Below are 15,394 nucleotides of genomic sequence, written 5' to 3' on the forward strand. Positions count from 1 at the left end.
TTTTCTACAAATTGAAACCATGTGTTTTCTTATATGTATTTTATGTCTTTCAATGTTACTTGGGCTATGGTTGAACATTTATATCATTTAAAGTTAGAACTTTTCATTGTACAATAAACTTGAAACTAAGCTCTCAGTCATACTGAAAATTGGGTTAAGGAATATGAATTGGATTAGTGTTTCTGAGATAAGAAGGGTCCAAAATAATGCTCTACAAGTAGAAAAGCACCATCATCTTTGTATACAGATTTCAACACATTATTTAAAACCTTAAATCTGTCCTCTTGTATGATCTCTCAGCTCCTAGCAATGCAAAACAATGATATAATGCATATGCGTACATTGCTGTTGTTCAGTTGCTCGGTTGTGTCTGACTTTTTGAGACGCCATGAATGGCAGCACACCAGGTTTTTCTGTCCTTCACAATCTCGCAGAGTTTGCTTAGTCTCATGTCCATTGAGTCAATGATGCTATCCAACCATCTAATCATCTGTCCCCCACTTCTCCTCCTGCCCTCAATCTTTCCCAGCATCAGGGTCTTTTCCAATGAGTCAGCTCTTCGCATTAGGTGGCCAAAGTATTGGAGCTTCAGCATCAGTCCTTCCAATGAATCTTCAGGGTTGATTTCCTTTAGAATTGACTATTTGATCTGCTTGCAGTCCAAGGGTCTCTCAAGTATCTTCTCCAGCACCACAGTTTGAAAGCATCAATTCGTCAGCTCTCAGTCGTCTTTGTGGTTCAACTCTAGCATCCGTACATGACTACCGGCAAAACCATAGCTTTGACCATGGGGACCTTTGTCATATACATATATACATGGATATATTGATGCATGTTTTTAGTCACACGTTCATATTTTAAACTTATTTTGGTTTGCTCTGGGTCTTCTTGCTAGTGGTCTACTCTCCAGTTGCCGTGAACTGACCTTTCATTGTGGCAGCTTCTCTTGTGGAGCACAGGCTGTAGGCATGTGTGCTTCAGTAAGTGTGGCTTGTGGGCTCTAGAGACACAATCCTTTTTTTTTTTTTTTTTAAGTTTTACAAACATCTCTTCATCTTATAAGAGTTGGAAAATTATTCTGTTTCTTAGTTTGCTTGGTTTGGAATATTATTTATCTTGTCAATGTATATCCTAAAATTATTTTACCCTTTGGAAAAGCTTAAAGAGCTTTTTCCCTAGCTTTTTCTCCTAGCACTTTAGCCATTTCTACAGTCTGGTTTCAGCCTTTGGTTTTAGATTTGTCTCTCATACCTCTTCACAGAAATTCTCCAGCCTAGGCAAACTGCTTTACTTACTGTTCCAATATCAAAGGTATTGATTCCCAATCTGTAGATTTGATTCCCACTCTGCTAAATGGATTTTCTCTGAAAGCATCAAAATGTAAATTAAAATGTAAAGAATATCTCAAGACTCTATTCCTACTTTCCCCCTTTACAGACTTCCCTATACTAAAGGAATCTCTTGTTTCTGTCATATTTACCTATACCAATGCTTTTCTAGCTAAGTCTGGCCTTATGACATTTCCCATATTTACTTTGAAACATTAATCATTCTTATATTGTTATCTTCATTTTGTTGCTCCATATGTTTTGATTACTGTTTTCAAAATCTCTTTCCTGCACTTACCAGTGGAAGCTCAAAGTATTATAATGTCTTACTTACAATAAGGCAGCTCAATATTATTTACTGGCGGGAATTAATGTTCTAGCAGGAAGAATCACTCAATGAAGAGTATCACTTGAATTTTTCAGATCCAGCAGTTTTAGTCAATGAAAATATATACTCTTAAAAACATTTTTATGTCCTACTTGACATTAAATGGTGATAGGCAGTTCTCAAACTAAACTTGTCAATAACCTTTGATCAATAACCTACGATTCAAATAAACAACTCCTTCCAACCCATAAATATACTTAAAAAAGAAAAATTGTGACATAACTGACAAAATCTGTGCAAGACCCATACATGGGGAAATTTACTCCTGAGTATTCTGAAGCTATCAATTTAGCTTGAAAAATTTGAGCTTAATTGTCTTTATTCTAGTAGAAGTATTTCATAGATCAGTCTTTTATAAATTTTTGGCAGCAGCTTTGTGTTAAAATATTCATATAAGGGATACAAGAATACAGTTACAGGACTAAGAGTAGCATCTGAGGAAGGTCAAGTACTTTGCAGGGCTAGATTGCCATTGAGCTGTCAGGAGTCTTGATGGGCATCCATAAAGGCAGTTTTCTGAAATAGCCAAAGTCTTACACACAAGACTTACGCTTGCCCCTTGAAATCAAGCCAGCAGGAGACCCTGGAAGTAGTGAAATACCTACATCATGCATTGACAGTGCTATCAAGGCATGTAGTCACAGTACCTTGGGCTGCAGTGACCTTCACCATCACCTGGATCTAGCAGATATCCAGTGACTACCCATGGCTGATGACCCAGATGGAAATGGATGAACATTCAAACAAGTTACAGTCTCTGCTAATTCAATAGCACATAATGTAGAGATGTTAGGGGAGCAACAGAAGAACAAACAGAGATATGCCTTGATATTAAAGTTGACTAGTCTAACATCAGTTCAGACCATAAAACATACACAAAACATTTTATACATACATACATGAATAATACTACATGATGCACACAGCTGGACGATGATTGTATTGACAGGTTTTTGAGGACATTTTAGTGAACTGACGTTTTCTTCATTAAGAACTCTATAGTTTAAAAATAAGGCTACAACAAGGAACTCGGATCAGTAATCTGTGGCAGCCTGGAGGCGAGGGGACTGTGAGGGAGAATGGATATAGGAATATGGACGGCTGAGTCCCCATGCTATTCACCTGTTACTACCACAATCGACTGTACTCCAATACAGAATAGATTCTTAAAAATTTTAAAAATAATAAGGCTCGAGAAATGAAGGATAAAACAAATTGGCTTATATTATTAGAAGAAACCCATTTTTTAACTGATTATTATTGTTCTTTTCTTCAGCCGATGAGAGCTGTTCTCATGGAGCTTTGGCATGCTCCTCTTCTAACAGCTGTATCCCACTGCACAAGCGCTGTGATGGTTTTGCTGACTGCATGGATTTCCAACCTGATGAATCCAGCTGCTTAGGTAACTATCCATTGAAATATTCTTTGCAATATGAGTCAGTAACTTCACCTGTGCACAATAAAAATATTAAAACTTGAAATTCTAAATAACGGCAAACAGGATAATTACATTTCTGTTATTGGCTTAGTGGCAGGAAGAATGTTAATGTTATTTTGCTACATTTATAGAAATGCACAATATATAATACAATGAACTCATGCATACTCTATTTTAAAACGTTCACAAAATAAAAATCAAACAATTTTAATTTAATATATCTTACATTATTAGAATTTAATAATCTCCTCTATGCAAATTGCTAGTTTCTATAATAACCCTACGTAATCTAATCTTATATAACCCCTACATAATCTAATATGTTATTAATATTTTTAATTGTGCATTTTTTTTAATTTTTTATTTTATTTTTTATTTTTTTTATTTTATTTTATTTTTAAACTTTACATAACTGTATTAGTTTTGCCAAATATCAAAATGAATCCGCCACAGGTATACATGTGTTCCCCATCCTGAACCCTTTAATTGTGCATTTTTCTCACCTCTTCCTAAGAACTCCCTATTTTCATGATCTAGTCATGCTTAAAAATCAATTTATGAAACTTCAGACTAGCTTTTAAACATTTTTCTTTCTTCTGACCCCAGAATATTTTTAGGAACTGATAATGTGTTTTTGTGATTATACTTTTATCAAAACTGCTTTAATAGCCTCTAATTTGTTGTAGCATATTGTTAACATCTCTCCTGAGTAACTGAATTTTTATTTCATGCAGGGATATGTAAAATAAAAGATAGTGGCAATGTAAATGTCACAACTAAAAGATAATATGAACTGGTGATAAAAGATATATTCAATCACATTTTATAAATAAACCAGGGATATTTCATATCAAAACTAGGACAGAATATATTCTTTGTATCTTTCAAGATAGAAAAACATTATGAGATAAGCAACAAAGGCAAGATATTTAAAATTAAATCATAGTGCAAAAATATTTTTTATGCTGCTAAAAATGAGTTCTTGCACAGCACTGAATTTTATGAGCACGAAGGGAAATCAAGAAGTGGGCAAATCTGATCCCATGAAATATGCAAAGATGAATGCTCTTTGACTTTATATCTCTACTAGGCATGCTTATACATCAGATCAGATATCCAAAAGGAAGTGTTCTTATTCTCTGAAGAGAGTAAGAATGGTATTAATGAAATAAGTCCATTCTTTGAACTTATGAAGATACAGCACTTATGTCCAGTACTCATATTTATCTGTATAAAACAGAGATTTTTTTTCAAGATAGTCCTATCTGAGAACAAGTATGTTGCAACATGTTTCAGTTCACTGTCTACTTTGACATATTCTGTCTTTTAAAATACGGTCAGGAAAACAGAAGACCTGTCATTCATACTGTATGATGGACAATCTGTAGATAATATTATAGTACACATTTTTGTTGTCTGTCATTTCAGTCACTCAGCAATTCACTTAGTTCATTTACAAAGTATAGGTCATATTGCCACAGCTGTTGGGTTAGAATGAAATAAAGAACTAGTGAAACAGTTTTCATAAAAAAGATCCATATTATGTATTCTCTTATTTATATTTTTATGCCTTTTAGCTTGTCAATCAAATATGATAAAGTTAATGTTTCTGTTTTTAAGAATGCCTTTATACCTCATCCATGCTAAAATGTGTCCATGCATATTATACCTTCCTCTTTTCAAACATCATATTCTCTTAAGGTCAGCATTTCATAGACTTTTATGAGCCCAATCTTACAGCATCCAATAATTCTCCCAGTGGTCACACAACAGATGGTGAGCAGCTGGTCTTCCCTCACCTCAAGGTTTAAGTCATTAACCAGAACATCAAGCTCAGGCACTCCATGAGTGTTGCAGGTTAAGTATATTTCAATGAGTCCTATTTGTTCCCAAGTTACACTAAAAAGGAATATTATTTTCAAGTTTTGGTTGCTTAGGCAACAGAAAATTATTAAACAGAATATGTCTGAGTTAATTTACATTGAAAGTCTTTTTCCAGTCATTTGCAGTAGTAGAGTTACTAAAGATTATGTTAAAGTGATACTGTAATTATGATAATCATTATTTAAAGGAGAATTAGGGAAAGGCACACAAAACATACAATTATCAGACGAGATAGTATTAATTTAATATTTGAACAACAATAATAATACTATAGCTTAATAAAGTTTCAGAGGTTCTGAAAACCAAACCAAAACATAACACAAAAATGTCTCATACAAGTACTTGTGAAGCTTTTTCAAGTTTCTGAAATGCACTTAATCCCCCTGCTGTCCCTGAGCTGGGATTTCAAGATAAAGAGAAGTCTCTGCCCACTAGGAATTTAGTTTGCTGCACAATTTTCTGGTGAACTCTTATAATCTATAGAGCTTCTGAAACTACATACAGTGTGCTGTGTATATGTATGTTTAATCCATGGCAGTGCCTAAATATCACATAATATCAAGAAACACAAGGGGTGGTAGAAATTCTAAACTGAACAACAAATTATTTGACATTTTTAGACTAACAGGATTTAGAACTAGAGGACCAAGATTTAGTTAAACATCTGGTGTTCCCTTGCTGTTAACTTAAACAAGTTATACTATTAACCAGTTTCTTCCTCTGTAAAAAAAAAAAAAAAGAAGAAGAAGAAGATAAGTATGCGATATAAGGATATACCACTTAATGCTGTGAGGATTAAATGAAGTAACATCAGTACAATTCTTGGGACTCTTGCTGTACGTCTCTGATAGAGCAGGTCTTCTGTAAACGGTAGTGAGATGGTGATCTTGATGATAGAAGGAAAATAAGAGAATTTGGAGAGAGCAGTGGTAATAGAAATTAAGTTCCATGGTAAACTCAAAGAACCCCCAAATAGGACTTCCCTTGTGGTCCAGCGGCCAAGACTCCATGCTCCCAAAGCAGAGGACTCAGGTTTGATTCCTAGTTGGGGAACTAGATCCCACATGCCCCAATTAAGGATCCGGCATGCTGCAATGAAGATTGAAGATCCTGCGTGTGGCAACTAAGACCCAGGCTGCTAAGTCGCTCAGTCGTGTCCGACTCTGTGCTACCCCAGAGACGGCAGCCCACCAGGCTCCGCCGTCCCTGGGATTCTCCAGGCAAGAACACTGGAGTGGGTTGTCATTTCCTTCTCCAGTGCATGAAAGTGAAAAGTGAAAGGGAAGTCGCTCAGTTGTGTCTGATTCTTAGCGACCCCATGGACTGCAGCCCACCAGACTTCTCCATCCATGGGATTTTCCAGGCAAGAGTACTAAGACCCAGGAGAGCCAAATAAAGAAATAAATTGTATCATTAAAAAAAAAAAAACACCAAATATGGAGAAATGGATGAGAGCAATCATTTAATACTTCATTCATACCATTCACTGCTATAAAAATGTTCAGTTCAGTCACTCAGTCATGTCCAACTCTTTGTGATCCCATGGACTGCAGCACACCAGGCTTCTCTGTCCATCACCAACTCCTGGAGTTTTCTTGAACTTACATCCATTGAGTCAGTGATGCCATCCAACCATCTCATCCTCTGTCATCCCCTTCTCCTCCTGCTTTCAATCTTTCCCAGCGTCAGGGTCCTTTCCAATGAGTCAGTTCTTCGCATCAGTTGGCCAAAGTATTGGAACTTCAGCATCAGTCCTTGCAATTTATCCTCCCAGAAGTCCTATAAAAGAAGGTCATCTTCATTTTAAACATGAAGAACTTTATACCTGAAATACCTAATCCAACAATACATAAATCATTAACTAAGTCATGTATCACAGAGGGAAAACCAGGACTCACGTGATTGTCAGTCTTGCCTATAGTCCACCATAGAATAGTCATCACTACTCTAGTTTCCATGCAACTGAGAAGGGAAAAAAATATATAAATGAAATATAAAGACATATGATTATATTATATATAAATATTATATAAAGTGAAAAGTGAAAGTTAAAGTCAGTCATGTCTCACTCTTTGTAACCCCATGGGCTATACAGTCCATGGAATTCTCCAGGCCAGAATACTGGAGTGGGTCTCCAAGGAATCTTCCCAACCCAGGGGTTGAACCCAGGTCTCCCACATGACAGGTGGGTTCTCTACCAGCTGAGCCAACAGGGAAGCCCAAATATTATATAAAGATATATAAGCATATTTTATAAATATATATGTGTAAAAATATTTTATATAAATATATATTTGTGTGTGTGCCTAATTGCAGATTATTTAGATTTAAGCTTAAAAGTTACTTTTGTTTTTGTACTCATCACTTATCCAACTTATATGTGTTTTCTGCTTATCCAACGTCATATGTGAGAGTGAGACTGAATGTGAATCCTTTCCAGAATGGTATTTCCACATAGTTAACAGTGAGTTGTATAGGCTTCCAGACACATGGTTATGGTAAACAACTCAAGAGGGTACAAGGCAGTGAGATATTTGTGTTGCTAATTCTAACATCCAGCTTATGGATTTCTAGCTCCCAACTATTCATTTATCTACTAAATATTTTTTGTATCTTCATTACTATCTGGTGTCCATGTCTTTCCCCATTTCACTCTCTTCTCTCTGCTGTAAATTGTTTTGAATAAATTAAAGATGAAATTGCTTGTACTGTTTCTGCCCATTATCTTTATAAAGAACTTGGTTTTAAGGCCAAAAGTTAGAAAAACTTCTCGCAGAAATAATCTAGAAATCTTTGTTCACCCAGACACGGGAATTCACTCTGTATTGCAGCCGATGCCTGTGTTCTTTCTGCTGTACTCCACTCTCTTGTGCAAGAAAATACGTATTTAGATTCCCACAAAGTCATTCTGATGTAAAGTAAGCGTCAAAGCAAATTGTAATAACTCTAGAAAAAAATCTGCAGCTGTGTATTATATGTTGACACTGTGGAGTATCAGACATTCTATTTTTTTACTATTAAAACACAGCTCTTACTTGAGTAAGATTAAAATTGTACCTAAGACAAAAAATAATAATAATAAAATGGTTAATCTAACAAGGTATATATCTATTTATTCTCTATCAAATTGATAGGGTGTTTTTAGTCAGACCAGCTAATTTCTTATTTATGAAGGAAATTTCACATCTGCTCTGTTCAGTCAAGTCTGCCTTTAATGCCTGAGGAGGGCAGCTCTTTATGCTCATTTCCAGCCCTGCACTTTCCTCTTGAAGTTACATAGGAGGATGTGGGGAAGGCAAGACAGGAAATATACCCCTGGAAAAGCAAAACACTGGAAAGTTTTGAAATTAAATGTATACCCAACACTGGTATATTTCAAGTTTGTTCCCAGAAGGTGAACTTTCTTCTTCCCTGTTTCCCTCTTTTCTAATGCCTCTACCAGCCCCTTCTGGACTTTCAGTGACTGACCTGACAATCTGACTCTTTAGACTCACGGTTTCCTTCAATGGATAATACCTACATAATGTCTCTGTTTCTCCTCTTTACTTTTCTGCTATGCCTCACGAACATCAACCTTCCTCTGCCCAAGTAAATGGTTTCTTTGTCTGTGTTAATATTTCACCTTTCTTCAGACCTACAAAAATGCCCACTGAATACTTCCATTTGGATGTCCCTTCTGATGCTGGGAGGGATTGGGGGCAGGAGCAAAAGGGGAAGACAGAGGATAAGATGGCTGGGTGGCATCACCGACTCAATGGATGTGAGTTTGAGTGAACTCCGGGAGATGGTGATGGACAGGGAGGCCTGGTGTGGTGCAGTTCATGGGGTTGCTAAGAGTCAGACACGACTGAGCAACTGAACTGAACTGAACTAGGCACCTAAAACACAGCATCATTGTTCCCTTTAAAATCTTCCTTCCCCATAAATTCCACAACTCAAGGAATCAAGGCATCAATTAATAAGTAGCCCAGTCAGAAATTTGAATATCATCCTTGACTTTCCCAAAATGTTTCAGTCCCAATATTTAAATACCTCATAAATTCCCACAACTCTGAATGTTTCCATTCCATCTCTTTCATTCAGGCATTCCTGGATTGTGACATACACCCAGATTTTTCGCCTTCGCCCTTCTGTTGACTGTAAACTCTGTAGCCAGAATTATCTTTCTAAAGCATAAGCCACACCACTTCCCTTCTTAAGATCGTAGCTTCCTAGGATAAAGTTTAAACTCACTGAGCCCAGATGATCTGGTCCCTGTGTGTCTATGACCTTTTCTCATACTTTGTATTATCAACGACCCAGTCTGGTGGAACATCCCTCAGTTTCTCAAATACATCACAATCTCTTCTCAGACCATTGTGTCTTTATGTTTACCTACACACACACACACACACACACGCACACACACACACCCCTATCCAAATAAAAGCTCTTCTGGAGCTTTTCCTTATTGGTCAAATTTGACTTAGGTTCTCTCCTTGGTGTCCCCATTACCCTTGTTACATTCATTACAAAGTAGATTACTTTTAATGCCATATTTTAATTCCCTAGTAACTTTTTACATCCTCTATGAAGCCGGAAGGTCAATGAGAGCAGAGGCTGTGCCTATATAATTTTTAGATCAACATTTCTTAAACACATATTATGATCCTGATGTTCTATTAACATTCTCAACAGCCCTATGGGATAGGTACTATTATTAACCCTGTTTAACAGAGATAAACCTGAGGCACAGAGAGATTAACTACCTTGCTCTGAATCACACAGCTAATAGGCTGAGCTGAGATTTCAACTCAGGTGGTCTGGCTCCAGTACCCTCAGCCTTAACAGCTATGTGAGTAGGGAAATGGGCAAGTTGCAATGGATCGGGATTGTGTAGTGACAATACAAGGAGACTGTGTAAAGGAAAGAGCTGAAATCACTAACCACTTCTTTTTTTATTGGAGTATAATTGCTTTACACTGTTGTATTAGTTTCGGCTGGACAGCAATGTGAATCAGCTATTATGCATACATATATCCCCCTGAGTCTCCCACCCCCAGCCCCCAGCCCGTCCCTCTAGGTTATCACAGAGCACACCGGGCTAAAGCTCTGCTATACAGAAGCCTCCCACTAGCTACCTGTCTTACACATCGTAGTGTATTTGGGAGAGCAACACTAACCACTTCTTCATGAAACTATTTAGCTTCTTTTTAACTTATAAACAAACCATCTTTGAAAATAAATGTTCATGCTAACCTAGAACTCAGGAATGATACAAGCTGCAAACTAAGCAGGTTCAGGGGGGTGAGGATCCATTTGAGCTGTGTTGACATCTGTCACAAATATGGAGGGCAGGACAAGAGTCTGCGTACGAGTGACACTTTATCAAAATGACAGTCACCCATGCGAAGCATTCATCTGCCATGATATAGTGACTGGTGTGTGGAACTGAAGAAATGTTTCAGTATAGAAAATGTTTCAGTATAATCACAAAGATGTCATACAGACCTTCTAAATAAGTAGATTGTACCTAATCTATGGGGAAAGAAAGTCTTAGGACCAAGCATGGGGCATGTATAAGGAATGAACACATCCAGAGCCGTGGGGAGCATTGAACAAATTTGGGAGTACAGGAAAGTAGCCTAAACAAATTCTTGTGCTTTTAGATGGTAGGAAGCAATTTATTCTCCATGATTAGATTTAATGTCTTGATTAATAGTAATATGTCTTCCTTCTTCCTGGTAATATTTATAATTAACTGTGGGTTTTGGGTTGCTTCTTTTTAGAGTGTCCAAGAGGTTACTGCAGAAATGGTGGGACTTGTGTGCTGGAGAAAAACGGTCCAGTGTGTCGGTAAGAATAATTGCCTTTTTAAATTTTTTTAAACATTTATTATAGTCATCTTGTTTTTCTTGAGGCTGATCTAAGAGAACATAATGAACATGTGGTTATTAAGGTAAAAACAGTGAATAATGGCAGTATTAATATTTATCCGTTTGAGTGTGAGAATTTGATATTTAGGAAAATATCAATGATTTCACATGATTTTATATCTCTCAACATTCATTTTATATTGTATGGGATATATAATTTTAATAATATTCATTATTTCTTGTTTTTAATTTTTATATCAGGTTATAAAAAGATTTCATATAGGTATCATCCTATTTCAGATAAACTTAGTGTCTGTATTTCCTATCTCCCTTTTTATTTCATGTTCTATATTTTTCTTTTCTAACAAGACAAGAATGAAATTAACTCATAAGTAAAACCTTTTTCTGGTTTATTCAATGGATGTTTATGAGTAGATAAAGTTAAGGTACAGATAAGGAATACATTTGCATAGTTAAAGCAAAAATAATCAAAACAGTTCTTGTGATTTCTTCTGGGAATTATTTATATTGCCTATCAAAGATGGCTTAAATTTCTGTCTCTCACCCTTTCGGGAATATCATGCAAAACAGTTTCATAAATTCTAAAGGAAATGATGCATATTCCATTATATTTGTGTTTATGATTTTTTATTCTAACAGACCAGTGTATATATTACTTTGCTTATTAGAGAAATGGTTTCAGGTTGACATTCAAGTCATAACAAAGCACACAAAAGCATTAATATCTGGAAAAACTCATTAATAGTTGTTTAAATTCTTATATCCTTCTGAGTCAACATTCATATTTTAGAAAAATTCATTTATCACTTTATAAGAAAGCAAACATGTCTACCAAGGAGAACAACAAAAAATTTTATGATGAAATACTACACTATTTTAACATTGTTGAAACAGCAATATTAATGTGTTTCTCAAAAGTTTTTGACTCTCAGATTCACTCCATAATTTAACTCACAACATCTTAGCAAAATTATACTTTTCCCTGTATCAGTTTCCATGGAAATTAGTTTTCTACAAATTATGACTTCGTGGAAATACAGGATACATATTACTAATTTCTAAAAATCTTGTGGAAGAAATTGAGAATGATGGCATAAATATTTATTGATCATCAGCTGAGTGGGTAATGTTTAGTGTCAACTGTTTACAATAAGGAGGTTCCAGTTTTTCTCTTTTCTAACCCTGATGGTTACACAAAAGCTCCCAAATGTAGTTAGTCTCAGCTGAGCAAGCAAAGACTTTTACGTTCTTGGCAACATCCTCGTGTACTTAAATAAACTTTAAAAATTGAAATCCAGATGGTGATGTTTGAAACTTGTTTCTCTCAAGTGAGGAAACTCTGATGTGGGGGGAGAAGATATGACAAGAGGATTGAGAGAGAGCTAGACTAAAGAAAGGAAATTTATGCAGCAAAATGTATTGAGTTGGCCCAAAACTTTGTTCAGATTTTTCACAAGATCTTATGGAAAAAAACCCGCATGAAGTTTTTGGTCAATGCAATATAAAGCAATTCACTGACTTGGAAAGCCAATGAAGTATTTTATTATGTTACTTTTCATAATAAATAATACTTTTCAAATAGCTAGCTAACTCTAATTACCATCAATATAAACAACTGGTCTGAGGGCTATCTGCTCCATAGGGGTGAAAAATACGACTTTTAAACATTTTTTTCGTAGTATAATATGGTAGCCTTTTCATTCAAATTTTTATTTCTTTAAATGGTGAACTTCAGAAGTGACACGTGTATTGTAATAAAGTTTTTTAAAAGCATAAAATAGTGTATGAGGCAAAAGTAGAAATCCCAACACCTAAATCCTCCTCTTGAGTAGTATGGCTTATATCCACATGGCTTTCTTTTCACACACACACACAAGCACACATTTATTTCTTACAGAAATGTGAATTACACTTTACAATACACTTTGTACTGTGTATGTGTGTTTTATTTGTAATCTTTTCATGAAAAATCATGCTGTTCTTCCACATCAGTCAACATAGCTCTAGATCTACCACTTACTGGTTGTGTATTATTGGGTGAATCCATTAATCTGACTGTTTCAGCTTCTTCTTTGTTAAAATGGAGAAAATAAGTGCACTCATAGAGCCTCCTAGAGCCGTTAAGAGATTTAAAGGGGTTAATATACGTAAGACATTCTGCACAAAGCCTGACACATAAGACATTCTAGGAATGCTACCCATTATTATTACTATGCCACTGTTTTATACTGTGTAGTATATAGTATTCAATATATGGGCTTGTCATCATGTAATTAACCCCATTAATCCTATTACTAGTTGTTTGGTTCTTAAGTATTTTGTTTCACAGTTATCTTGCAATACCCATCCTTTGACTTATTTTTGTACATTTCCTTATTTTAAGCATAATGTGTCTTTCTGTAATGCCAAATAACAACGTAAATTATTTCTGATGGCACTTAGTGCCAGATTCATTTCCAGTTAAATTTAGAATCCAGTTCATTTGTCACATACAGGTATTCATTTTTGGATATAAGGTTAAATGAAGACAGCTCTAGAATACAGTTTTAGAGTAACTCTAGGGTACTGTGGAAAGGTGTTGGCTTTATATCACGCCCCATTCTCTCATTCCCAAGAGTGGGAATTCATTGTCATTCTCACCCAAAGAAATAAGGACAGAAGTCCAAAGCCCATCTCTCATTCAGGCCACTGTGGATACAAGAATTTCATGGTTTCCTGGGGAAACTTGTCAGAAAAGCCTTTGAACTTCCTCTTGGAATCTGTGAGAAAGGACCTTCAGGTTTAATCTACAATCCCAGAGGAAAGAGACTATATAAGGTCATTCGTATTGCTCGAGCTTGTAATTATTCACAAGAGTAGAAGCTACAAGGTGAACCATGGTTTCCCATTACTTGAGAAACACTAATAGCTTGGCATGTTCAATGACTTAGGAAGCAAACCATGAGCCAAAAGATGTAAATTATTCTTCACCTGAGGAGGCTTGATTATTATATTATTTCAGTATACCAACATGTTTATTAGAAAAAAGAGTGAGCTGTGTAATATAAATTTCAAGTTAATATGGAGGGCAGGAAAGAAGTTACAAGAAAGAAAAGAAAATCAAGTTAGCCAGGCTAAGAGAGAGAAATAGGAAACAGCATTAAATTTAAAGTACTTATACAATTACATACATATACAGAAGTTTACTATATACATATTTATTTCATATATATTTTTATTGTATGAACATTATATGTTATATTTTTATTTCACATATATTTAATTTTAAACAAAAATATATTTAGAAGAAGAACTGAAAAAAGGCAAGAAAAAAACGATTTGACAAATGAATAAAAAAATTCACAGTGGTAACTTTAATATCAAAACCCCACAAAATTATAGTATAAGCACATTTTTAAAAGGTTATATTGCTAAATTAAAATGATGCACTCTCAAAGTTACAACAGACAAAAATCCCTATGTAGCAAATGACCTAGTAACAAAATAAAGAAAGCAGCAGTTTCTAGATACCCAAAAGAAAAAAAAAAAAAAAGAAGGATGACAAAAGAAAATAAACACCTTTTTGGAAATTTTGAATACCATTTCTAGGAAGCCCTTAGGTTAGAAGTGCATTTTAACCTGGAATTTTAAAGACAATAAAAATGATAATTTCTCTTTTCTCATCTTCTCTCCGTGGCAGTATGTGAGAGTGAATTACCGCTTTTCTTTATCTGGTTTCTGAGATATCACTGGCCATCACTCTCACTTTGCTTTACTAGTTCCTTCTCCTTCTTGTAATATTGGAGTGCTCCAATACTCAGGGCTTGAAATTCTTCTCTTTTCTGCCTACTTTCACTTACCATATGATCTCATCTAAGCTTCGGTTAATTTATTGACTTTGAATAGTGTATTAGCAGTTCAAACCTATCCTACCAAATTCCACATTCTTAAAGTAAGCTGCCAAGAAGACATCAGACTTCATATCTAATAGGCATCACAAATATAACATGTCCAAAAAGATCTTTTGCCTCGACAGGGCATCTTCTCTTTCTCCACACTTCACACACACTGTTACTTCTGCCTCAAGTTTTCTTTTTCTGCCTTATTTTCCCAAATGATACTTTTTAATACTTATAAATGGCATTTTCTTTGAATATCCTTTCCCATACCAACCAAGTAAAATGACTCATTGCTCCTTCTATGCTCCTCTATTGACTCTATAAGTATGTTATTTTACAAGTCTTTGTTTTACTTCATTACCTATTTAAAACCTATCTATCCTATTAAGAAATACATTTCCAATGCAATTTCATTTTTTATTACCATCAAAATTTGCTTTTCCCAATTTTTATAAGTTTTATATATAAGGATAAAATCTTAGTTATCACAGACAATTTAAAAAAATAAATTACATATTTGTTGCTGGAAAGTTTGAAAACAAAGCTTTGTGATAAAAAAGTTTGCAATATGAACAATAAAAATCAGTTGGAAAGGAAAATCA

The 15,394-nt window shown here is 35.2% G+C and overlaps 1 protein-coding gene across 1 annotated transcript in view; it reads left to right on the plus strand.

Annotated features, from left to right (window-relative positions):
• Window positions 1-15,394, plus strand: part of MALRD1 (MAM and LDL receptor class A domain containing 1) — a 573,786-nt gene that overhangs the window by 465,182 nt on the left and 93,210 nt on the right. The window contains exons 36-37 of the mRNA XM_055545367.1: window positions 2,993-3,118; window positions 10,807-10,873. Of these exons, the coding sequence (XP_055401342.1) occupies window positions 2,993-3,118; window positions 10,807-10,873 (193 nt within the window). The remainder of the gene's footprint in view (window positions 1-2,992; window positions 3,119-10,806; window positions 10,874-15,394) is intronic.

Source organism: Bubalus kerabau, chromosome 13 (assembly GCF_029407905.1).
Source record: "Bubalus kerabau isolate K-KA32 ecotype Philippines breed swamp buffalo chromosome 13, PCC_UOA_SB_1v2, whole genome shotgun sequence".
Classification (NCBI taxonomy): domain Eukaryota; kingdom Metazoa; phylum Chordata; class Mammalia; order Artiodactyla; family Bovidae; genus Bubalus; species Bubalus kerabau.